The sequence below is a fragment of the Rhamphochromis sp. 'chilingali' genome (genome assembly GCF_963969265.1).
Source record: "Rhamphochromis sp. 'chilingali' genome assembly, chromosome: 3".
NCBI classification, from domain to species: domain Eukaryota; kingdom Metazoa; phylum Chordata; class Actinopteri; order Cichliformes; family Cichlidae; genus Rhamphochromis; species Rhamphochromis sp. 'chilingali'.
Window position 1 is genome coordinate 44,755,671 of NC_137931.1, and position 26,791 is coordinate 44,782,461.

The 26,791-nt window shown below is 43.3% G+C and overlaps 1 protein-coding gene across 1 annotated transcript in view; it reads left to right on the forward strand.

The window, feature by feature from the left end:
- The window catches only part of glis1b (GLIS family zinc finger 1b), a 79,815-nt gene that overhangs the window by 20,936 nt on the left and 32,088 nt on the right, over positions 1 to 26,791 (forward strand). Inside the window, exons 3-4 of the mRNA XM_080877293.1 lie at positions 11,473 to 11,665; positions 12,907 to 14,416. Of these exons, the coding sequence (XP_080733419.1) occupies positions 11,473 to 11,665; positions 12,907 to 14,416 (1,703 nt within the window). The remainder of the gene's footprint in view (positions 1 to 11,472; positions 11,666 to 12,906; positions 14,417 to 26,791) is intronic.

The window sequence follows — 26,791 nt, forward strand, 5'->3', positions numbered from 1 at the left end:
CTAATCATTTACCGACCGCTGCGTTTATCGGCGCGCCTTGAAACTGTGCAGGCACTTAGTAGGAACAACCAGTCGTATCCACGATATGCTGTTTCAGTTTTTATTTACACTTTTATTAACGCAGCTGATTTTTGTTCTTTTCTCGGACACAGTCGCTTCTTTTCTTCACTCTGAGGTTGAACCTGCCCGTTTGGCTTTCTTGCATGTAATCTTCGGTTTTTATGTGACCAAGCTGAGCATGAGAAAACGGGGACAAGCAAAGATACCTGGTCTGTGAGGGGCTAAAATCCGCCAGAACCAATTGATTTTTTATCCTCCCAAGGTTCTCATGTCTGCTGGTTCTTGTAATCCTGCTACGAAAACACTGACATTTCTGTGCTGCACCAGTAATTTAATAGAGTTTTTCTTCTTCCCTTTACTCGGCACCTGCTTTAAGAGGAGCTTCCTCCCTAGACGTTGTTATTTTTCATTTACTTGTGCCCTCAGGTTTTCAATCATACATCCATTTCTAAGCAAACAAATAAGTTCCGGGCCTATGCCGCAGACACAAATATAGACATGAGTTATGAGATTCAGAGGAGTCGGGAAAGGCTTTGGATGCTAATACACAACATCTGCACCGGACAACACGCACAACCAGAGCATCCCACCGCAAAGACCCACAGTCTGCTGACACTCACTTATATGCGCTGACCTGTCTCCTGTCGAAACAGGAATGATGGGGGGAGAACCGTGGCAGGTGGTGGCGCTGGGGCAGACGGGGATAAAATGATCATTATTAACTGTTTATGTGCTGAATGTTATGATTTATGGTGCCAAAGTGGGGCCAGTCGAGGTGTCACGTTGGATTTCCAGAGGCATCTGTCTTGCGGTTTTGGCAGCTTGTTGTACCTCGGGTTCAGATGTTTGCATCACACTCCTCACATCCCATTTCCTTCTCCGACACCCCCTCAGCAGCCTCCCCTTGCTTTAAGTACAGTACACCTCCGATCGCTCCCCTTTCCTCTCCTTAAACCCTCGATCCATCTGCACATCTGCTTTTCATTGAGGCCTGCATGTCTCTAAAGACTTGAACGCATTAAACGCTGGCACAAGTGCAGTCTCACTCTGGCACTTAACACACTGCTTAGGTGACTTAAAAGGGAGAGGCGAGAATTATAGAAAATGAAGTGGCACCAAAATAAAAAATGGCCCCAGATTACCACCAATTACACTTAACAATCCTGTCCAGACCATCTGTTGATCAGATGACCGACTGGTACTGTCTATGGAGAAACATGGAGACTAAAGAGAGTCGGAGGGAGAGAGATTCATATAGGGAGACAGCGACACAGACTTGAAACTATGTAATGATGTGGTTTGATCTTTTCAGTACTGTGTAGATTGGAATGCTTTGTATGGTAATGCAGTCATAACGGAGTATCTTGGGATAATAGTCATGTTGTTTCAGTGGGGTTAAGTTCTGTTTGATTGAAGACACATGTCTGCTCTGCTTTATTAGTCATTTATTAGTCACTGAGGTCAGGCGAGAGTTTTTTAGCCAAGGCACAACACTGCTGAATTTGAACATGACTCTGATCATCAGCCCTGCAGGCAGCCTGAATAGGTGTACAGTTGCAGCGCACCCTAACTGGCCCTGAGCCGCTACGTGAAATTCGTCCAGTTATGTGAAGCGTGTTTAACAATCAGCGTAATCACAGTCACAGTGACCACAACCTTCCACTAAAGAGTGAGTCGTGCCCTAATTATAAGAATTATCGAGTCTGCATTCATTCATTGTTCCTGTCCATTGTCTTCATGTTCAGCCTCCATGGCCACAGCGGCTACATTAATCAGCGGGGAAAGGATTAGAAAGCCCTTTCCACTCACGATCACGATGCATCTGATCTTTATAACTTTGTGTGCTGTGTTCCCAAGGGATTTTTTTCAAATGAGGAAGCATGACAAATGGATGACATCAGAGCAGGCGGAGTGTACGGGTGGCTGGAACTTTATTTCTCGCCACGTAGTCGGCCAAAAAATAATCAAACACGTCCCAAAACAAGTTCTCCAATAACCCCGTTTATCCAGTTATAATTGCAATCTTATTTGAGGGATTAGTTTATATACTCATGTTCAATGGAGCATACGTGCTGGCTCCTTTAGTCTTATTTCCTCTCTTATACATCTCATTGAGCTCTGCAGTTTACTGCCATCCTTTAGTGATGTGCACTGAAAGGAACGTGGTGCTTTAATTATACAGGAGGCAGATTGAGCAATAAAAACCATGTGATGACATTTATGGAACAGAAGATACCACTTTGAATGTAAGAGTATTATTAGACATTGTTACAAAGAGGGCCCGTTTCCTGTCATTCCCAGAAGAGACCTTTTTTTCTTTTTGGGGGTGGCGTCTTAAGAGACAGATAACAATAGACTCCTTATTTGTGGCTCTGTCTTTAGTTGGCAATGCTAACATCAGTGGCTCTTTGTTGGGATGAGCCAGCACATCTGTACATGCTCTTCGTACTGAAAACAGCACTTGCCCCTGGTGGTTCTGGCGCTGCCCTGCCTCTTTCTCTCTGCCCCTGCTTTCCTGATCTCACGGCCTTACAGCATCACTCCCTAATTGGGCCTGAATGTTTGCAACCGTGTATAACAGAGGACCATCCCACCCTGCTTGTTCTGTAGTGCGTAACGGGATTGGACACAGTACTAGTTCAAGTTCAACTTAAGGTTTGGAGTTTCCTCTTGAAGATTTTGTTTTTACGCCTGTGAAGGTTCTCAGTCATCCAGGTCATCGTAGTCTAAGGAGCTTGGAAAGAAAAGCGTCTGGACTTCTTTAAGTTGCTTGAAGATGTTTCACCTCTCATCCGAGAAGCTTCTTCAGTTCTAGGGTCAAATGGTGGAGAGTCCCAGATTTAAGCCCTGTGGGAGTGTCCCCCCGAGAGGGAGAATGGACCCCCTAATGATCCTCTACCTAATCACCCGAGCCAAGGTGTGAAAACGGGTGTAGGTCACAATCAGCCAAGGTTTCGGGTGAGCTCATTGTGAAACCTAGCCCTGACCTAACATGTGATTTCCTGAGGTCAGATGGCCCAAGATGTGAGTGGGCATTAAGGCGAATTGTTTTTACATTTAACATTTACTATAAAAAAAATAATGTGTTGGTTAATGAAGTTGGTTGACACTTAAGAGCTTGGCTAGCATGGTGCACCCATAGTTAGCTACTAAATAGTGCTAACTAATGCCTTAGCCAGACAGACTTAGGGACTAGTCGGCAAACCCCGCCCCACCTCCGGCTGCTGTGTATTCCCCAAACGGTTGTTGAATGGCAGCTGGTTGTCACAGGGTGAAATCGGAGACAAAAAAACCTAATTTCTGCTTATTTTGACTGGTAGTAGAGTTCAACTTCGACTTGTCTGAGCTGTAGTGAAATTTAAACATTTGGCTTAATTAAAAGTTGAACTTTACGACCGCAAACAAAACCTTTCACAATACGTTTAGTTTAAACACGAGTAATCTCCATATCCAATTTGCACAGCGCTTTTCGTCGTTTCAGTAACACTCGGCAAGTAGTTTGCATGTTTTTGCAGACAAGTTGCTGTCTGCTGTGCAACTTGCTGGTGACCATGTCAACCTGTTAGCCAACCGAAACAAATACAAGAAGCTTTTCCGTCTTCACCCCTTGCAGCCAATGCTAGTGACTTTCAACAGCCTCCAGCAATAATTCGCAAACGATTCACAGAATATAATTTTTTTCCCAGCAACCAGTGGTTGCTGGATGGTCACTAACCGATTTCTAGCTCAGTATGACTCGGACCTAATACACACACACATTTCTGGAATTTAATGTACAGGGTGGGCTATTTATATGGATACACCGTAATAACATGGGAATGGTTGGTGATATTAAAGTCCTGTTTGTGGCACATTAGTATATGTGAGGGGGCAAACTCCTCAAGACGGGTGGTGACCATGGTGACCTGCGGTGTTGCTATCAGTGTGTGAAGAGTGGGAGAAGAGGGTTGCATTGACAATCCAACACAATGGGCAGCACATTGAACACATTTTATAAGTGGTCAGAAACTTGTAAATAACTCATGAAAGAATAAAGTTACGTTGAAACCAAGCACACCATTGTTTTTCTTGTGACATTACCAATAAGTTTGATGTGTCACATGGCCCTCTTCCTATTGAAAAAACAAAAGTTGTATCCAAGATGGCCGACTTCTAAATGGCCACCATGGTCACCACCCGTCTTGAGGAGTTTGGCCCCTCACATATACTAATGTGCCACAAACAGGACTTTAATATCACCAACCATTCCCATGTTATTACGGTGTATCCATATAAATGGCCCACCCTGTACTTAAGCTACAGTAAGCACATCTTCTATGGGCTTTTAGTGGACTTAACCTCATAGTAAGCCATATATTTGTCAGACTTGAGTGCAATAGCACAAATTTGCTGAACTCAAGCTCAGCAAACAGCTGCTGCTGCCTGTGTCAGCATCCATCAGTCAGTCTGGTCATACCTTTAGTAATGCACAACTGCCTCAATATAATTTTAATGGGTAAAACAAAAAATATGAAAGGGGAAGTTAGCTGTAGAGAGAAAAGATGTTTTTGTTCCAGGCTATAAACCTGTTTATGTCTGCTCGTTTGAAATTTAGAGTGTGTGGGGATCAGTTGGCTTTCGTTTTGGAGCCAGCGTCCAGTAGCCATTTTGAGGGACTGCAGGTTTTGATTCTTCATGTTGGTTTAATGTTTCCAGCTTCGGATATTGCCCTTGTTCCTTGCTGGCTCATTTCTTTGTTCCTCTATTTAACGGCTGTGTTGCCTGTGAGCTTGTGATGAAGCCGTATAGGCTGCTCAGCCATGATCCATTCAACTATATTAATGGATTACACAGACACACATTTCTCTTTCTCAAGTGTTTTTCAGAACATAACAAGAAAAAAATTCAAACTCAGAGCCAAGGGAATGTAAAGTATGATGCATAGCTGCTTCGCTCAATAGGCGAGTCATAACCTCTGCATAATCCAGAGAATGATCACCTCTCGCTCTTTCATTCACACACACACTCTTCACCTGTCATTCTTGTTGGATGTCTTACATTTCACCTCAGTCCCTGATGCTCTATCTGGCTCCCACCAACAGTGAATTACCATAGCACATTCAATATAAACTGATTTTACGTTTGGATTTGGTCCAAACCTCCATATGGCTGAGGAGGCTGCTGTTTCCCCAACCAGAGCATGACTGATTCTGTTAATGTCACAAAGCTCTAAATCACTGGAGCTCCAACTCTCTGCAGTGAAGGGATCAAGAACTTTAACACTCATGAAACACTTTTACTTCAATGTCCTGGAGAAAATCAGAAGGTGCCTCTTGTTGAAGACAACCCCTGAGTTGCAACACCTGGATACGGGGCTACTTAAGCAATACTTGGATGTGAATATTGGACACAGGAGCATAGTATGTTCATACTTTACATCTAATTGGAAACTGCTGGAAAATTGCGTGTAGAGTCCCACATAAGATCATAGGAAGTCAATAAAACTTTGTGTAAGTGTAACTTTTACTGAAAGAATACACAAAAAAACACCTGTAGATTACTTTGCATGTGCTCAGTGCTTTTTTGTTTTGCTGCTCTACACAATTTTTGCTCAAACATATTTAATCGATCAGGTTTCAGGTTCTGGTTTATTCATTTATATTGCACATTTACCAACAACAGGGTTGATCAAAGTGCTTAACAATCAGCAAAAAACAGCAAGAGATTAAAAGTTAACAAACAAACACACCAACAAACATCAAAGGTGACATAAAACAGGCCTGATGATGGTTAAAACTAATTTGATCCAAAAGCCAAAGTAAAAAAATGAGTTTTAAGACGCGATTAAAAAGAATGAATAGACTCAGAATTGTGAATAGAAGCGGGGAGACTATTCCAGAGTCTAGGTGCTGCAGTTGCAAAGGCCCGATCACCTCTGGGCTTCAGCCGGGATCTAAGTTGTTCTGAGAGCATCTGGCAGGATGATCTTAGTGCCCTCCTGGGCTTGTACAAGCAGAGGAGTTCAGTCAGGTAACTGGGTGCCAAATTGTTTAAAATTTTAAAAGTAAGCAAAAGAATTTTAAAGTCTATACGGTGTTTGACAGGGTCACATCATCATTAATTTTATTCAGTTTGTGGTTTGTAGGTTGGGCAAACAGATGTAGTCATAGTTCATATTTCTCTGTTTGGATCACGTGGCTCTTTCTTTGTACCCAAGAGGTTTTATGTCCTGCTGACTACTTCCTAGTCCGAAAAGGACAGAGACAGAAGAGTTTTGCTGTCCAAATGAAGGGCAGTGCTGTGCATATTTTAAATATATAAAGAAACAAACTTTTGAATTTGATGGAAACAGATGAGACAGGACCTCTATGTAACATCTCGTCTTCTTTTAACGAAGTCTGGGACCTGAGGAGACCAGTTGTTGGACTCGTGGGAAACTTGTCTCATTCTTGTCTGATATAGAATCATAGCTGCCCCACAGTCCTGGGTTGTCATAGTTTTGTTTCATTATGTGCCAGATGTTTTCATCTGGTGCAGTCCCCAGGTCAGTCGAGCGCTCTTCTACCACCAAGCCGCGCTGTTGGAATAGCCACAGTTTGGGGTTTAGCATTGTTGCTGTGAAACCTGTATATGCCTTTAAGCATTGATGGTGCCTTTCCAGATGTTCAGGCTGCTAACTCCATATACACCCCTATAGCATCAGAGATACAGGCTTTTGAACGGAGCATCTCGTATTTTCCAAAAAGAATCTGACCAAATTACAGTTTTCCACGTTTCCTACATCCATTTTAAAGAGCTTGGCCCAGAGAAGACGGCAGTGTTTCTGGATACACTCACATGGCTTCTTCTTTGCTTTAAACCTGCCTTTGTGGATGGCACAGTGAACTGTGTTTAAGACAGTGTTTTCTGGAAGTGTTCCCAATCTCATGGTGTGATTTCCATGGCAGAATCATGCCTGTTTTTAATGCGGTTCCCTCTGAGGGCCCGAGGATCACGGGCCAGTGTTTAGGAATTGGGTTTGTAGTTAAGAGTTAAAAACACAACTGTTGAATTTCTTTTTTCCTGCACATTTTTTTTTAATATAATAAAAAAATGTAGAAATTGTCTAAACACCTTGAGCCACACAAGAACCTTAAGCAAGTAAATATAATGTCAGATGAGCAAAAACAAAAACACTTCACATGTTGCACTGTGACAATTTATATTTCACAAAAATCAAGCCAAAATGCAGAAACCGTATGTGAAGCATTACGTACACCCTTTTGAATTGTGAGCTGCTGGGAGGTTATTTATGAGGCTGTTATTCTACAGTGAAAAGATTATTCACAGGAAAACACTTAAGACAGATGCACATCTTCCCAAGAGTGGATGTCCCAGCAAACTCACACAGGTCAGACTGCGCAGTGATGAGAGAAATGTAAAAAAGCCAAGAGCTTCATCTCTGACGGTACAAATAGAAAAAGACTGAGTGGGCTGCCAGGAGAAAGCCTCCTCTCTCAGAAAAGTTCGAAAGAGCAAAGCGGATATGTTTGGCCATAATGCACAGCTCCACGTTTGGAGAAAACCTAACACCTCACGCCCCAAGGACCTCAACAGCTACAGGCCGGTGGCTCTGACATCCCACCTGATGAAGACCCTGGAGCGGTTGGTCCTGGCTCAGCTTCGGCGCCTAACAAGCTCATCACTGGACCCACTTCAGTTTGCCTACCAGCCTGGCATTGGAGCGGATGATGCCATCATTCACCTCCTACATCGTTCCCTCGCTCACCTGGAGACCGCTGGAAGCACTGTGAGAATCATGTTCTTTGATTTCTCCAGTGCCTTCAACACTATTCTTCCCTCGGTTCTGAAGGACAAGCTGGAGAACTCTGGAGTGGACCATCACCTCACTACCTGGATCCTGGACTACCTCACCGACCGACCACAGTATGTGAGGACTCAGGGCTGTGTGTCGGACAGGGTCGTCTGCAGTACGGGGGCCCCACAGGGAACGGTTCTGGCTCCGTTCCTCTTCACCATCTACACTGCAGACTTCTCCCACAATTCCACCCAGTGCTTCCTGCAGAAGTTCTCTGATGACTCTGCAATAGTCGGCCTCATCACTGATGGGGACGACAAGGAGTACAGAGGACTGACCCAAGACTTTGTGGACTGGTGCCAGCTGAACTACCTCCAGATCAACGCCAGTAAAACCAAGGAGCTGGTGGTAGACTTCCGCAGGCACAAGCATTCTCCACTGCAACCACTGAACATCCAAGGTATGGACATTGAGGCTGTGGACAGCTACAGGTACCTTGGTGTTCATCTGAACAATAGACTGGACTGGACTCATAACTCAGATGCCCTCTACAGGAAAGGGCAGAGCAGGCTGTACCTGCTGCGGAGACTCAGGTCGTTTGGGGTGGAGGGCCCACTCCTGAAGACCTTCTATGACTCTGTGGTGGCTTCTGCTATCTTTTATGGTGTGGTCTGCTGGGGCGGCAGCATCTCTGCTGGGGACAGGAAGAGACTGAACAGGGTGATCCGAAGGGCCAGCTCTGTTCTAGGATGCCCTCTGGACCCAGTGGAGGTGGTGAGTGACAGGAGAACGGCGGCTAAGCTGTCATCCCTGTTGGACAACGTCTCCCACCCCATGCAGCAGACTGTGACAGCACTGAGCAGCTCCTTCAGTGGGAGACTGCGGCACCCACGGTGTGGGACGGAGAGATTTCGCAGGTCTTTCCTCCCCACTGCTGTCAGACTCCACAACAAAGACTTTAACTGAACAAACACACACATCCACACATGTGCAATAACACTAAGTGCAATAATCTTTTCTGGCATCGTTGTATTTTTACTCAGTTGTATATAGCATTCGTATTCTATTTTTATCTTATTGTATATTTTTATTCTATTTTATTCTACTGTATATAGTATATTATTTTATTCTATTCTGTACAGCTGTGTACTGTATTTATTCTTATTGTATTCTAATTTTTGCGTCATAACTTTTGCACTGTCCACTTCCTGCTGTGACAAAACAAATTTCCCACGTGTGGGACTAATAAAGGTTATCTTATCTTATCTTAAATTGTCAAGCAAGGTGGTGGAGGGGTGACGATTTGGTCTTGTTCTGCAGCCGCGGGGCCGAAGCGCCTTGCAGTCATTGAGCCAAACGTGAAAGTGTTTTAAAGTCAAATGCGAGACCGTCTATTGGACAGTGTATTAAATCTTGGGGTGTACTTAGTTCTTCACATAATGCTTCTGCATTTTGCATTGAATCGACAATGACGAGGTGAACTACGTCATATTATGTTGTTCGTCTCAGGTTATATGTCCCTAATTTAAAGACGTTCAAAGGACATAAATTATTATATCCTGATATATAAAAGCTTAGAAGTGACAGAGGGTGCACTTTCTTTCTGTTTAGACTGTCCTGCAAAACAGCAAATGAATTCTGCACCTGTTATTGTAAATCAATTTTAAGACAGGTTATCATCGTTTCTAGATATTTATCTTGTTTATCTCTGTTTGTAATTCGTTTCTTTTCCTGCAAACATCATTATTGTGGAAGGGAGTAATGAACACTGTCTCGTATTTTGTTTTTTTATTATTAATAAAGGCTGGTAACTAGGACATATGTGTGCGAGTGCATGTGCATTCAGTCAAAGCCTGATTGATTTCTAACCTAAGGCGGGGAGATGCTTGGTTCACATCGTCGGGCCTTGAAGATTTCATACAGAAACTCATTTGTATACACTAACCGGTGAGATGCTCGGCCAACAAATGGTAAAAATAAATAAATAAATGAAATAAAACAAAGTGGAGCGGTCCAGATTTTGATAAACAGAGTGATTTGTGTTGCTTGAAAACAGGCGAGAGCTGAAATTCATCTCGCCTTCTGTTAACAGTTTTGAGTGAAAGCAGCGTTGTTCCCTTGGCGATGCTGCACTGTTTGCGTTGCTCGCTTTGCCTTTTCTCTACTTCTTTGTGTTTCTGCTGTGACCCACGAAAAGACAAACGCAGCGGAGACTTGGGCTCGTCAGCTGTAGGAAGGATATGTGAAAATATGTTTGTTAAACTGAGGATAACATGACCACAAAGTGCCCTTGTTTTCTCTTGTCTTTTGTTCATTCTTATAACCTTTTTCCCATATTCCAAAACATTCCCTCCCTCTCTCTCTTCTGTTCTCTTTCCATCTGTTACTAATGTTGTAATAGCTTTCTTACGCCTTTCTTTTTCCTTTTTCATAAATCCCTATTTTTGCACGTTTCACTACATTTAGTAGATTTTCTCCTTTACGTGCTTTTTGTCTTTTTTTCCTTCTTAATGTTTTCTTTCACATACAGAATAGTTGGTTGGTTTTATTAATTATAGCTTGTAGTGTGTGATAACATTATCAGTAATATTGTTAGCAGAAAATTAAATTTAAGAAATTGAGTTAAGAAAGTTGGAACAGGGGACGCGCAGTCGCCTGCACACGAGCGTGGGGATATCGACTTACCCTTCAAAAACATTTCCTCATACACCAAGCCCTCCCTTCTCTCACATTCATCCCTCTCTTTGTTTTTTTATTACATTTATGGCCACAATCATAAAGTATGCAATCTTCATCAAGTAATCGCATTAGACAAACGTGTTAAAAAACACATTTGAATAAAATGACAGGTTATGACAGATTTGAATTTAACACATTTTCCTGTTTTTTTTCTTTAGTCAGAAAAATGAATTTTGTCTTAACTCCTCAGCAGTTATGCTCCTTTTATTTATTTGTATATTTTTAATTTATTTTTTCTGAGATGATAAACATCTTTGTGTTTAGTGCAATAGCTCTTGATTTTTATGTTAACTCACCGCCTACTTACATTAGACTTGTTACAAAATATAAATTAGCCAGTGAAACAAATAAATGATAAAATGTGATAAATGATAACAATTAAAATGATTGATATTTAATTTTTTTAAGTAAAGGTCTTGAAAGATAAAACAGTTTCACTTCATTTGGCTGAGTTAGCTCTTTTTCCAAAATGACATTTGGATTAGAATTTCTTCGTTACTCCAGCACTAATATGTGACGTTATTCTTACAGCCACCAGTCGGATATTGCCAAAGAGCTCTCTGTGTATCACTCGACGCGGTGATAGTTGAGGCAGCCAACAACTATTCCTCGAGAGAATATTCATAATGTAATAGAGTTTCAACATGTCCGTGATTGCATGCATCCCATTGTAAACTGATTATTTTCAGCTGGCTCTTTTTCCAGGACGGTCAGCAGATCACTGAGCTTTAGCTTTAGCCAACTTTTAATTTGAGAGTAACATCGGGTCAGTGTTCTTCTAGCTAAAACCATACCTTGATATCAGCACGCACAACGCATGTGTTGGTCTGCTTTGACAAAAGGTGTGCAGTTTGTGAAGTAGACTATTTAGTAATATTATCTCTGTCCATTTCCAGTGAATGGGACCTACTGCTCAGAGAAGGATGCAAATGCTGAGCTGGGCAATGCCGAGGGCCCCCTGATGCGATGTGGGCAGAGCCTGCTGCTTCCAGCGGGAGGTCATTCGGAGGGGCTTTACTCCCAGAGCCTCCAGTGCAGCAGACCTACACCTGACCTCCTTCTGCAGGATGGGCCTCATCAAGACGCCAGGTGAAGTGTCACTGTTCCCGTTTGATATCATATTTTTCCACTTCCAGTTCTGAATGTTTCCTGTTTGGTGTAGTGTTACTAACAATATGCAGGTACAATATGGTTCTCATTATGTTTGCTATTGTGAATCAGTTGCACACATATGTTGCTAGACAGCATTGCCCAGCGGCCTCATAAAACACACTGAAGTACAACATTTATGCTACACTAATGCAATTCCTCCGTGTGCAAATTGTGACTACTGTTGGTCAAGGCAGAAGTGGATTTGTCCTCCTTCTCCCTCCCCCGACTCCTCTCTCTCTCTCTCGTCTTAGCCATCCGGCTGAAAGCGTCTGGACAGACTTTCATTTCTCCCGTATTGTCTCTCAATATTTCCAGTACAGCCGAAGAGGAAATGAGGCTACCGAATAGAAAAAAAATAAGAAGAGGGGTCAAGTCTTTATTAACAGCAATGATGACAAGGCCTGCCAGTGGCTTTCTCCTGTCCCAGTTAGCATTAGTGCTGTTTTTTCCTGGGCGTGCTCTGGGGAAGAGACAAAGACGACAGCCAGGGAAAAAGAGAGCTCTTCTCACATCACTCAGGGGCTTTGGACAAAATCCATAATGAGCCAACTGACAGGAATGATTATGTAGGAGATCACAGCAACGCATGGAGAAACATGACCTGGGTTCCCCATTCAGCAAGGCAAAGATTCCCACCATAATACACAGTATTGTAAATGGTGACCCTTCATAGGCTGCAATTATACCACCAAAACAGGTGACTCCCTATTTATCCCCACTGTTGGGTTGGGTTTAACCCCTTTGTGTCATCAAAGCCCGTCAGATGGACACACCAGCCAGTGGCCTCTCGGTCTCAGTCGCCATCCAACCCTCCCCCTCGCTCTATTATTAGTCTTAAATGCCCATTCATATCCCCTCACTACAAGAAGATCCTCTTTCATTTATTCATTAAAAAAAGCCACTTTGGATTATCAACAATTTTCTGTTGCTGTTCGCTTGTCATGGTCTATTCCATCCATAACTCCCTTCTGATACGGGAGGCTCAGCTGAAATATTTTAGGTTATTGGGACCTTTTACGTGATTTTCATTTTAAACTGAAGGAAAATAGAGTATGAAACGACAGTATGAAAAGGCAGAACACTGACAGCGATGTTGGTGGGAAGGATGAACCAGCCTGTCTGTCAACAGGCACTGAGCTAATAGTGCTCACATTCCTTTTGTATTTTTCTCCCCGCAGATCCTCCTCTGCCTTCGGGAGGACCCTGCCAGGGGCCTCACCCAGCCTGGGCTGCGGCGCCAGCGGCGTTCGCTCCTCTCTCCCTTACCCAGTCAAACAGGAGAGCTCGATGGGCTACAAGATCTCCAACGTGGAGTCTTCATCTCAGGCTGGATTTCAGGCCCACGCTGCAGGCCAAGTTTTGGAGGTGGCCAGGGATGAGATGGTTGGGTCACTGCATGTTAGCAACAGCGGTAATGGCGTATGTGCAGTGAGCGGTGTAGGTAGCGCTGTGCCAGGAGACGCAGGACAACCGTTTAATAATGAAGATGGCTCCTCCCCGCTGGCTTTGTCTCCAATTGGCTCCCGTCATTCAGCGCGGCTGCTCAGCGCTGGCAGTCTGAAGAGACGCTGCCTGTCCCTGGCCTCGCAATCCACCGCCGCTGCTGCCACCGGTTCCCCATCAGCTGTTGGCACCGCTTCTGAGGAGATCAATATCACCGCAATCATCTGCTCCTCCTCCCAGATGTCGATGGTCGCCTGCGTCAACGGGTTCCGTGCTAACCTCTCGCCAAGCAACACCAGCAGCGCCGGCTTCTCTTCCTCCTCCTCCTCCTCTACTGCTTCCCCACCCTCTAACTCCTGCTCACGGGAAGCCCCCCAGAGGCCCCCACCACACAGCAGCCCCCAGCAGGCTGCACTGCAGGAGAGCTGTCAGCTGTCCTCACCTGCCACCTGCCTGTTGTCTCTTTCCTCTTCCTCATCCTCTTCTTCAGTGTCATTAGGGGAGCCGGAGCAAGGCCAAGGGCAGAGCCTGGGGCTGTGCGAGGAGCAGGGCTCCATGCTGCAGGGGCGTGGGGCTGGAGGAACAGCTGAGGGAGGAGGAGGAGGAGGCTCAGACGGGTTGGGGCTACTGATGAGTGGGGCCCTGATGTCTGGGACTCTGCATTCGGGGCCTCAGGGTGGGGGTCTCCCAGATGGGGGCCAAAGATCTGGGGCTGTCCTCAAGCAGGAACCGCTCGACGACTTCTCTCCCAGCGAAGACAAACTCTTTCAGCACCACTATCATCATCACCATCACTTAAGTGGGCGCAGTGGGAATCTTCGTCACGCTCACCACCCACCTCGATCGGCCATGCCTCCGCCTTACCACTTGCACCAATATGTGGGGCCCACTCCCAACGGCCCACTACACCATCACAACCAGCAGACAACTCCAGGCTCTTCCCTCGGACTCAAGCCAACCTCAGGAGGCCCTGCGGTGGCCCACGCAGCCCCCGAGCCGGAAGAAGTCGGAGGAGGAGGGCTGGTGGATAAACAGGTGTGTCGCTGGATTGACTGCAGTGCTGCTTTTGAGCAGCAGGAGGAGCTTGTGAGACATATTGAAAAGGTCCACATCGACCAACGCAAAGGTGAGGACTTCACCTGTTTCTGGGCTGGCTGTATTCGGCGCTACAAGCCCTTCAATGCACGCTACAAGCTGCTCATTCACATGAGGGTCCATTCTGGAGAGAAACCCAACAAGTGTATGGTGAGTCATCATAAACCACTAAGTTCTTCTCCCACCACAGACCAAAGCCAAAAGATTCAAAACATATACGTAGAATATTGTAAAACATCCCCTCGTAGTCAGCGTTCTTATTCCTTCTGAAGGTCTTCGTTGTATTTATTACTTTAATATGAGTGTAGTTTATCTCATAATTGAAACCATCTGGGATTTTTTTTTTTTGTTTAAATTAAATACAAGCACATATTTCACAACATAATACAGTAATTCAAGAAGATTTTTTTTCTCAGAAAGATACATGTTGTATCCAGAAAAAAAAGGACTGGCCTTGCTTCACTGCTGATTAAATTTCAACAGAAACTCTTATTTTGTTTTGGTTGAGAAACAGTTATGATTGTAATTCCCGTATTTCAAGTGGAACATGCAAAACACAAAAGAGTTTTTCTTCCACTGGAGATGTGAAATGCCGTAAGAGCAGCAGTCCTTCGTCAGCATAAATAGATTTGCGGTTGTATTTGCAGGTAAGGCTTCAGGTTGCACAAATCAACACACTAATCAGCGTCAAGCTGTCACCTCCCAGCGTCCCTTCACGAATGGAAAATGCCCTCCAACCTTTAAAACGATTCAGTCCAAATACACAATTAGTGCACAATTTGTGTAGCAAGAAGCCGTGTTTATTTTCACGGGCACTTCGTTTTTTGAGAAGGGATTCAGTCGTGAAAAGCCAACGCATGTGGTTAACATAACCAAACAATGCCCACATTAAATGGGAGCTTTAAAAGTTTAGCTGTCCCACAAGTATTAAGTGAGTTGGATTCATATCCAAGGCAAACATGAGGAGAAATGTAGTCTGGAGAAGTGAGACACGGAGGCTTCACCCAAATCTCTCTCTGTCAGCGGTCTTCTTCAGGTTGAAGAATTCATCCAAATCCAAATGATAATTGAAAAAATGTATTATATTTCTGTAGCGCCTTGTTCTCCAGATCTTGTTTGTTTTCCTAAAAAACCAGTGGCTTGTGAAATGAACTAAAGGGAGAGGCTGGTTTTACCGTCCTTGTGCGCTAATTAAGACATTCATGCTGAATCTACTAATTCTCCTGCTTGCTGTTACACATCTGCTGACCGAAGGCAAAAAGACACAAACTCAACTGTTGCTGCTGTTCTCCCTGCTTTGCGTCACTCTGGGGTATTAGTGTCTCTGCTTCCTTGGCTCAGTAAAAATTTGGAAGTAATTTGCTGTTCGTGCCTAAACTGTTAATTCAGCTTCAGCGTTGCGTTGTATTACAGGCTTTCATTTGTCCCTTTTTTGTTGTTGTTGTTGTTGTTGTTGCTCATTAAAGCAATGTGTGTTTGCACAGCAGGCACAGCACGTCTGGTGACACACAGCAGATTTATGCGTTTCGTATAGGTGTGCATAAATGTTGCGCTGAGGTGTGTTTTTGGAGATGTTTACCACATGTGAGAGAACAATTCGTCTCAGTGTGGACACGACGCTGGACTTTGTCTGCGGATGTGAGTCACTGTGAAACTCACCTTAACCTCCTGTTTATGCTCAATGCATGAAAAAACAAAGTCACGGCAATGGCAGTACATTGAATCACTCTCACAATAGGAAGTATTGATTCCATGTGCAGTACAATGAATTGTAACACTCGTGGTTTCCCCCCAGAAAAAACCAACATAAATAAGAAATGATTTAAAGCTTGCATCAACACATCTAATCATCTGGGATTTAATGTATGTTGATCCGGGACTTCAGCAGATAAACTCTGAGGCCCTGGGAAAATAAACACACTCTGTGTGTGTGTGTGTGTGTGTGTGTATTTGTAACTCTGTTTGTGTTTTTGTAGTCTATACACGTTTAAGTAAATGCTCTGCCCTCATTGGAAACCTTGTGTCTCTGTGTGCGTCTGAAAACCGTCTCAAGTACCTTCTTAGTTTTTCTTTCTTTCTTTTTCTGGTGTCTGGGTACGTGCGCTTTTTTCCACTAGCACTGATGCCTCTTGTGCTCCTTGTGCTCATGCAATAGACAAAGGCATTTAAGAATTCGAGCAATTCATATAGAGGAAACAGATGAGACCTTCTGTTTTAGGACCAAATGCTCTAGAAACAACAGGGCTAATCCTTTTATTATCTTTCTAGCGGCAGATTCCAGCAGGCGCTCATGAAGCGAGGCCTGCCCGACATCCAAACATAACACATCTCCCCCCCCCTCCTGCTCCATATATACACTCTTTCTACTTTCTTCATGCAGCTGCACAGGAGTCGCTTCATGCTGCATCTTGACGGCAAAAAGTCATTATCACAACACACAGTCGTACCTCGTCCCCTGCGTGGGTCTGTCACCTGGCTAATATCTTACCAAATGTCCCATTTGAGAAATAAGTCGACGACTGAATTTGAGGCTCTTAAAATGTTGCGCTACCTTTTTAGAAAATATTTTTTGTTCCTATTCTCTCCAATTAAAGCCAGCCCTGAGTTGTTGCACAGGGCAAGCAAATGCCGAGGGACACACGGGCGAAAAGGAAACAACATAATCTCTCTGCAATATCCTGTTGTGTTTCATGCCTAATTCACTTGTTGTTTTAGTTTATTGCATTTTTTCCTGCGTCTGCATAAATATTAAAAATATATCCAGCAAGAGCAGCCCTGTCATGGTCCTAGACTTTGATATTGTTCTTCTTTGTCAGAGGCCGGCCTTGTGGATTTGAAGTGTCTGAAGGCTGCACTGGGAGCTATGAACTTCAGAAAACATCTTTCTTAAACCGCTGAAGCGCTGTGTGCAAAGGGCGGCGTGTTTACATGGCACAGTGACTTCAGGCAAGAGTACAGTGTTGTGCTCTTTATTTGGTTGGTTTGGCAAAGCAGTTTAGATCAAATGTTGGAGAAAAATGTGCTCATAAAATTTTAAAACATTGGTGCGCTTTAAATGTTTTTAAAAGGGGCTTATGTTGCGGCGGGATGCAGGATTCATTCTGCACTTCGAGCATAAATAAAATGTTGCTTATTCCAAGCTGTTTGTGCTAAATGTCATAGTAATGGTCTTTCAGAAGGACTTTGTAATTTTAGAACAAACACTGTTGATGCGGTGAATTATGCGCAGCACATGGCAAGTGCAATTTTGTTTTCATATGGAAACATTATTAAAGCTTCATATAAATATATATGTTTTATGTATTTCAGGTAAAATGATTATTGAGTAGGATCTTGTGACATAAGGAGACGTTTTAACTATTTCAAACGTCTCTATAAAATGATACATTTAAAGGTTTTCGTGTTGCTAAAGGCGAGTCAAAGAGCCGCTCTTCCATTTCACAATGACAAAAGCCAGCCAGCATTAGCTGCTTAATAGCGCTCTTTCTAAACGTATGCACATGTGTGTATACGGAGACAAACACCAACAAACACGCTCGCTCTGACTGACACACAGTCAAAGGACTTGTTGAAGGAAAGTTGGATGTTGAGGCCTGCTGGAAAAAGGCATAGATCATGGAATTTCCTCTTTCTTCACTGGTGTGAAACCAGCTAACATATATATTTAGATTTACTAGACTGTTTTTTGGAAGAGAGTGGCTGCGTCCCTCTGCAGCAGACGCTCAGATGTAGAGTGCAGCCTGCTGCCAAGATGCCGTGTGTTTCCTGGAGTAAATGGAGTCTTTTGTGAGCAATCAGCTCAGGTGCATGAGATAAAACAGGGAGTGCCATTAGCTAATTAAAACTGAGGTTCAGCACATGACCCGACTTTTCCTCTGAATGCTGCCTGAAACTGGAGCTGTGTGAGCAGCGGGTGGCGAGTGACGCAGATATTAATGTGCCCGTATGAGCCTCGGACACTTTAGAGGCCACAATCTCTGAGCCCAGCTTCTGACTCCATTCACAGGTATTCATATTAAACTTTCAAGTAAGATCAATATATGAACAAGCCAAAAGCTCAGACTGCTCTAAGCACTCAGCTTCAGAAATGTCTTTTTCTACTCCTGCACCTGTATGATGTCAGTGCCTCCATTCCCAATATGGCTCTAAGCACTGAAACCATGTCCACCTGTTGTTTATGAGGTGCACCGAAGCCCACCATAAGATGCATACGGATTATTTTGAACTGTGAATCCTGCAAAGCTTCTTTAATAAAATCCCAAAATAAAAATGTCTGTGCGTGATTACTCTGTGGCACACAAGGAAGCCGAATTACCAAAACAACATGTTGTGTTTCTGTAAGTCCAACAAACGCTGCAAGCTGCACACGCATATTCAGTCCCACATGGAGGGAGAAGATACGTCTGTGTATGGCTCATTTAAAGTAATCAGTGTCAACAGAAGAGAAAGGCAATGGTTTAGCATGTCAGGAGTAACTCCATGCTCAGGAAAGAAAGCTCCTAGTCTGTTAAGTTGGCGCAAACGCAAAAACCTAATCAGGACCTAATAAGGACCTGGAAGAGATCAACTTTTAGCACTTCATCTGAAGCTCCCTCTGCTACTCATTAAATAATTTTCAGCATTAGCTTTGTCATTCATTCCCCAGGCAAATGAGTTCATCAGGTAGCTACATAATTTCTCTCTACAAACCCATAATTCCATCCTGTGGCCATCCTCTGTCTTCCTGTCATATCAGCAGTGCTGCTTGGCAGTCCAGTCGTCATGCTATTAGTAACCCAACACTGTCCATATGTGATAGTCATATGATGAAATTGCTGGCGAAGGGGCTCTGCCACTGATGTTTTGGCATATAAATGAAAGCCCTAGATAGATGAATGTTGCTTGTTTTCCTTGTTGAGGAGCCCCGGCCAAGAGCTTGTCAGGCCGAAAAAGTTTTCCAGTCAATCTTTGTCAGTAATGTAGTCCAGTACTCAAGAGCCTCCCTCCCAGCATCACCCCACCTTTCCCTTATTGTTCAGATCTGAACATAAGACACTCAATCTACACAATGGCAAAATATACCTCTATTTCCCCTCCTTAATCTGTATGGTTAGTGCTTTATTTAAAGACAACATTTGTAGTTGATTAAATATTGATATAATCACTAGACTTGCTTTTAAATATTAAATGTAATTTTATGCTGCCGTTGGGTACATGTACTTTAGAAAGTTTGCCAGCCCCGAGCTGCATAACATACAGGGAAAAATATTTTATATTTTAAATGAAACGTTTCACGGTGAAGAAAAATGAAAACGCTGGGGGCACAAATTCCTAAAAAGTTATTCTAATAATAAGCAGTGACTTGGGGTAAAATCTTTTCTTGTCTACGTGATTATTTATCATTTAATAAAAAATAATAAAAAACAATAAAGAATCACTGCCTAATGGCACATTCGTGGGTTAAAATTGCCATAAATAATCTGTTTATTTTAATGCCAATTTTCATGCTTTAGAATATTTAATATGCACTGAAACAGAATCTGATTCAAATAAGTTGAAGATTTTCTCATTTTCATTTTATTTCAACATTTAATATCTCAAATCATTTAACTCTGTTTCAGTTGTTTCTACACGCGTTAGCATGTCAAAGTGGGATCGCTATGTTTCTCAGCTATTGCACCACAGGTCTGAAACAAGTTTTCACAGTCGTTTTTCTTCCTCTTTATCAAATGTCGGATGTAAAAATTGCCGGTGGCACACCAGAAATGCAGCTTGGTTGGTATCCAGCTCCACAACTTGTCTCACTGATTGTTTGTACAGAGGAAAATTGCTTGATTTGGGCCCATTCATTGCAAAAAGTGTCACCAGCTTACGTGTCTAAACTGCAGGATTGGAGCTGCTTTGTGTAGAGGTTTTGCAACTGGAGAAAAATGCGTTAGGACAGAATGTTATGTGAGCTTTTAGCTTGGAGGAAAAGTTTGTTATTTAGTTACACACACACACTTGACAGAGCGATGTAAACCAGTGCGTGCGTGGGCAGGTCTGATCTGTCTATAGCTAAACAACAACCGTCCACAGTGGCAAAACTCCCTGAACAGTTCATGCTTGATTCTTGCTTTTAGAAATAACCAACAATGTATCACAATATCAGCAATCGAGCATTTCTTGAAATCTGTATCCAGGTCACCTACAGCCTTCAACCTCTTACCCTGATCAAAGCATGCAGGATTTGCTTCATGTGATCACACTTTAATCGCATTTCTCTGGAATGCCGTATTTTGAGTTTCCCCATTTCCTCAAACTTTTTACCACACTCCGGTATCAGGAGCGGCTGGTCATACATTGCACAGACATTGTGTCATAATTGTGTTCCATCCACAACCATAATTGGTTTAACCTCTCTACTGAGGCAGATCAGTTTACTAATAAATGAGCAATACGAAGCCGGATTGTGTGTCTGAGGTCTCCACAGTGTTCGGACGGCTGTTTCGGGGATACATGGAGCAGACAGAGGATGGCTTGATGGTGAAGATCTGTGAAATCCCTTCTAGACTCCTAAAAACGACCCTGGTTGTTAGCGCTCAGTAGCAGTGCTTTCGCGCTGTGTACAGTCACGGATCATGTGCATTATGTGTGCATAACCGTTTCTCTGCAACAGTCAAAGATAATTATAGCCACAGTTTGTGGTATTTTATAAAGCTAAGGCATAACAGGTTCTTTCTCTTCTGAGGCTGCCATCCTCTCCAACTTCTCGTATTCACACGCCGGCCTTGTTTTGTGCCAGACACATTTGTGCCACAGCAGCCGCTCTGTAAACACTCACCAAACTGGCTGGTTTGTAGTATGTGTGCTCTGTGTCTGTGGAACAGAAGTAAATCTCTTAGTGTTTGCTTTTTTTAAAATTATTTTTTGCTGACTCGTCTGTGCTGCAGAAGTCACTGCAGAGTATTTATTCCAGAGCAACATCTACCCCGAGCCATCCTCGCATCTCCAACCAAAAAAGCAAATAAGAAGGACATTTATACACACCGGGACTACTTTAGTGTCAGGGCCACAGTACAACCCCAAGGCGGCAGTATCCATTCGCCCACCCGGGCACGTACACGGCACCAGACCTGCGAAGACCTGCAGCCAGCGTACATGTGAAACTGAGTTGCTACCGTACAAAATAAACACCAGGAGAAGTACGAGTAAATTATGCAGCGAAAGACATGTTTACGTTTAGGGTGTCAAGTTTAAATTATGCACCGTGGTGTTCTGTGGTTAGTGTGCCGGGTTTAATTTGAATGTTTGTGAGAAAAAGTGAAGGCTGAAAGAAACGGAGCCAGACAGGCAATCCAGCTCCACTGATGTCACCCCAAAAATGACATTTTTGCCCAGAATTCATCACAAGGCATTATGCATGACAAGTGATTTGGTATGCACTGAATGCAGACGTTAAGAGCATTTTTGAAGCATTAGCAAGGCTGCTGCACAGAACTCGAGCTTTTGATACAGGTCGATCAAGCTTTCCAAAGTGAGACCGTGTATATGTGTTTACGTTGCCCTCCAAAGATTGAAGAGAGATTCCAATGAAAGAGTCGAGGTAGAGCATTAAACTATGGTGGAAAATGGTGCAAAGCATTGATTGAAAGCAGTGGAGCAACGCATTACTCAATAGGACATAAAAGGTCAGGATACACAATATGTTTCAGTTTCCTATTACCCTATTTTATGATTGTGTGACCCAGCAGAATTGGCACCACAGAGACTGATATTTAAGCAGGGATTTACCTCTCTCCCATAGACTTTTATGTCCTTAATGATCTTTGTTGCTGTTCGCTTTTAAAAGCATCTGTTTCATGTTCAATCTGTTCAGCTTTGGATTTAGTTTAACATCAACGTAAAAAGGTTTATTTCAAACCAGATTGCTTTTGTTATTTGGGCAGAATGACAGTAGTACTGAGAAGCCTTTAAGTTAAATCATATCCCTTTTGCTCTGGATTCATACGAGAGGCAAAACAAACAAAGCATCAGTCACCCGTTCAATTTCTTTTCTTTTTTAAGAAAATAAGGCCAAGAAATGTAGATTAGGTCATGCATGAACTGAAGTGCAGTTAGGAAATAAATGTTGTATATTGGGAAGATGTTGTAATGGGCCAGTTCAGTAAGTGCTCGTATTACACCTAAGATAAACATAAGAGTGATGAGAAGTTTGAAGGAAATATTCTATAAATATGAAAACATCTACCACAGAATACCAGTGAGTAGAAGAATATTGTTGTTTTTGTTTGTTGTGCTATTGATGGATCGCTGAGTGCACGGTAATTGCACAGGAACGACTGGAGCGGTTTTCCAGAGCAGTAAATGCATCTTCTGATTGAACAGACGTGTAAGTGTCGACTGCATTATTGAAAATACGAATTGAGAACTATATACTGAAATGTGGTCGAGTGATTTATTGAAATGTGAATGAATGGCGATGTGCTTGCGGAGAATGCCCGAGACATGATTGGACTCGACACATCGAATGTGTAGCGCGGCCTGATATATTGCAACCAGCCTCATCCACATAACTGGAAACTGGACCTCGAAGCCCACGGAGAGCAGAAAAGAACACACTTGGCACGGCGAGGAGTGAACAAATCTAGGGGCACCACGGCATCGCAGTTGCACCACATTTCTTAGGCGGCAGCTTTTTTACCCAGAAGGCTTTGTGGTCTGGTCCCCCTCCAGAGGGTTGCATAAATGCACTCTCTTCCCCTTCAGCCTCCTCGAGTCCTTGGGCTGGTGTCGATCACGGTGCCATGTTGACCTATTGTTTAATTTTGCTGGCATGTTTTTTGTTCAGTACTATAGCACTTCTGGCATGGAAGTATTTTGATTGGCAACTCTCTGGCCTTCAGCAATGTTTATTTGTTGTCACGTCAGAGTTATAGAGTTGCCAGTGTGTGCCACAGTAGGCGTGATTCTTTAGACAGCTGTGTCAACTCTTGGGTTGTGTGGAATAGTTTGCCAGAGAGGGAGAAGGGCCTTCACTTCTTTTTTTTTTTTTTTTACCTAACAAGCCTGTGCGGTACAGAAACGCTTGATTCCTCCTGTTCGTTATGTTAGGTCGTCACACACACGTTTAAATCACTGCGCAAGATGGAAAACTAACATTCATCTTATCGGCTGAAACAACAAAAAAGGGAATGCAGAAGAGAAGAGTGTGCGTGTCTGCATCACAATGAAAATAAAACTTGGCCGCTTGTAGTATGAACTATTCTCTGACCGCAGCAAGAATCCAAATTTTAACAAAATAAACACTTAAGCACTTTTATACTGTTAAAAAACAGCTACTGGCAATGTACTTTGGTTTACTGGGTAGATGCTGTGGTTAACTAGTGGGCGTGTTTTTTTCTTTCTGGGGCATAAATGGTTAATGTCAGGAACTGTGGTCAGAGCAGGGGCATCTTTCCAGACCTGTGGCAATGTGCAAAGATGCCAATTTCTCCATTACCAGCAGCCTTAAAGCACTGAAATGAAATCCAGTCCCAAGACGTGCAACGTTTTGAGCAAGCAGGGTGGCACATTTTCTTGGAAGGTTTTCAGTCTGCGAGATTAAGGGCTATGCATGTAAAGAGGAAGCAGATCAACACAAGGCAGGTTAAAGTATAAAAGAATTCGAGTTACGCTTAAAAAGGAAAAGTCACAGAAGAAGGAGAAAATAATGGATGGCTGGTTGGAGCCAGTAAAAACAGACTAATCGTCACATTGGACTCGTTTTACAGCATGTGTCAAATAATTAATAAGAGTCATAAATCTCATCAATTAAATGTAATTATTTTTGTCACCACTGGCTCTTGGTGAATTGGCGTCTATCATCCCCCAATACCAACAGTAAAAAATGGAGACACTAAGGCAGACCTTCCCAAAGTGTGGGGCCCGCCCCCTGGGGGGGGGACGAAACGCTTGGACACTGCTAGCGCTGCGCCCACAGAAACACAAAGCAGGAGATGAAGCATCGCTGCATATGTTTCCAAACCAACTTCATTCTAAGGCTATGTCCACGCGTACACGGGTATTTTTGAAAACGAAGATTTTCCGTTTTGGTTTTTAAAAAAAAATCCCGTCCACACATAAAAGCCAAAAACGAAGGAAAACGCTGCTAGGAACATGCCAAAGCAGCAGGTGGCGCTATATTCCTATCCGTGTAGAAATGTTGGCCAATCAGAAGTCAGCCTGGGTGGGAAAGCGTAAACAAAGATGGCGCATAGAAGCAGAACTGAGTCGTATGTGTGGAGGGACAGTAACTGTGTGTGTGTAAGCATTTGAACACTGCAGAGAGTAAAATTAACAGTAAGTATTTTGTCTACGTCCGCCATTGTAGAAATTCATTTCACCGAAACAATAACGTGGCGCACAGTGTGACGTCAAAAAATGCGCACACCTTTGACGCTGCGTTTTCTCCGTTTACCTCGTCCACGTGTAAACTCAAAAACGGAGTTTTTGAAAATATCCACCCTAGCAGGAGTTTTTAAAAATCTCAGTTTTCAGTCACCGAAAACGCCGTTTACGTGTGGATGAAAGGCACAAACGCATAGAAAAATCTGCGTTTTCAAAAATACCCGGGTACGTGTGGACGTAGCCTGAGCCAAAGACTAGAACATATGATGAAGCAAATCTTCCCTTTAGCTTCACCTGCACAAGTGCCGAGGTAGGTCTCCCTGCAGATTTGTTTTCCCTTCGTCGGGAGCAGCGCTGGGCTGTTCAAATCACTGACAAACAGGATCCCACATTCTTGATTTTTAGTTCACAAACACTTGTTTTAATGAGTAACTACTCCTGCAGATAGAGACAAAATACTGTTAATCTGCCATTCTGCAATTCATCTCATGTAAACAATAACGTGGCGCACAGCTGACGTGAAAAAAGGCGCATACCTTTGACGTTGCGTGATGAACACTGTATTCCTCGTCCACACGTAAACGCAAAAACTAAGTTTTAAAAAATCTCAGTTTTCGCTGCTTCGAAACGCCGTTTAGTGTGGACGACACAGCTGCGTTTTCAAAAATACCCATGTAGGTGTGGACGGAGCGTAAAAGAGTTAGTAGTTTAATTTACTACTACCTGTAATTTGTTGCAGATTACTTGTATTTGCTTAATTGTTTACTAAATGTTTGAGGTGTGAAATAAACCGCAATGGGGCAAAATATGGGCGTGTGTGGTTGGAGGATGTGTTTGTGCGTGCACGCGCGGGGGGGGGGCAACATTTTTCTTGTAAAACAAAGGGGGGCCCAGCAAGAAAAGTTTGGGAACCACTGCACTAAGGTATAAAACACTCCATTGCAGTGCAAGAGGAGCTTATTGGCTGAAGAGGGTAAAAGAGAGACAGCAAGAGAAAGCGAGAGTGCGAATGGAGGCAAGTGTGAGTGAAAGGTGCTGAATAGATTGAAGCCCGAGTGTTAGAGGATGCCGTAGCTCATGGGCCTGTCAAACAGGATCCTGCATTGACTGCCAGTAACATCAGTCCAGGCGCCGGCTCGGAACACAGATCATGTTTAGGATTTTCATTGCGTAACCCCCAGTCTGTCTTTTTCATGGCGGGTTCGGATTTCGTGAATGGGTTTATAATTAATGTCTTGATGGTTACTAATGGCCGTGGCCCTGCAAGCTTTGTGTTGCTCTCTAATTAGCCATTATAAATGCTTAGGATTGCTGCGACTGTAACCCTGCTGTCATGATACAAAGTGGGATGGCTCTTTCAGCAGCTGAACGGAGGCATAATAGGATCATGTCTCATCCCCAAAATAAACACCCAGAATCCTTCTCAAACACAGCGGTCATTGAATCGTTAGGGAACACTGATGCAAGGACACTGTCCAAATCAATTCTTTAACAATTAAATTAAGTCAGATGTGGAACAGATTTGAAAAGAAATAGTTTTGAGACAATAGTGTTTCTCACTACATTGCTAAAGAGGACAGTCGTAGGACCAACAGTTCTGCGACTGAGTGCAGTAAACTGTTGGTCTTATTGGCTTTGAAAACAGCGACCAGGTCGGCAACCGATCGCAGTGTTTTCTTCAAAGCAGCTTTGGTGCAGTAAGACAGTGATGAAACAGCAATAAGATGGAGTCAGTCTGCAATGAGTTTCCAATTGAATGAGGTCAAATTGACAATTACATGCAATCTGTGCGTGATAATAATGCAAATAGCTGTGATAATTCAGCAAAAATCACAAATCTGTTGCCGTCTTCACACTCAGAAATTCACATTAACTGCTTATATTCAGAGTCCAACCAGAACCACACAGATATTCAGAAATTTCTCCTCAAATAGCGACTGCAGGATGGCGATTATCTGCAAAATGACATTGCTGTTATTTAGCAATGTAACTGGAATACAGCTGGCAATCTCCTATTGCAAAAAGATGCTTTGCAGCTAAGTTGCGCTCACCGCACAGGTTGACTCAACCTGATCAGTGTCTTGGCAGTCGGTCTGCTTTTATAAAGGAGACGGCAAACTTTTGCCACAATCTGAGTTGGACTGAGGTTGTTTGAGGGCCTGTTGCCTCCTACCAGGC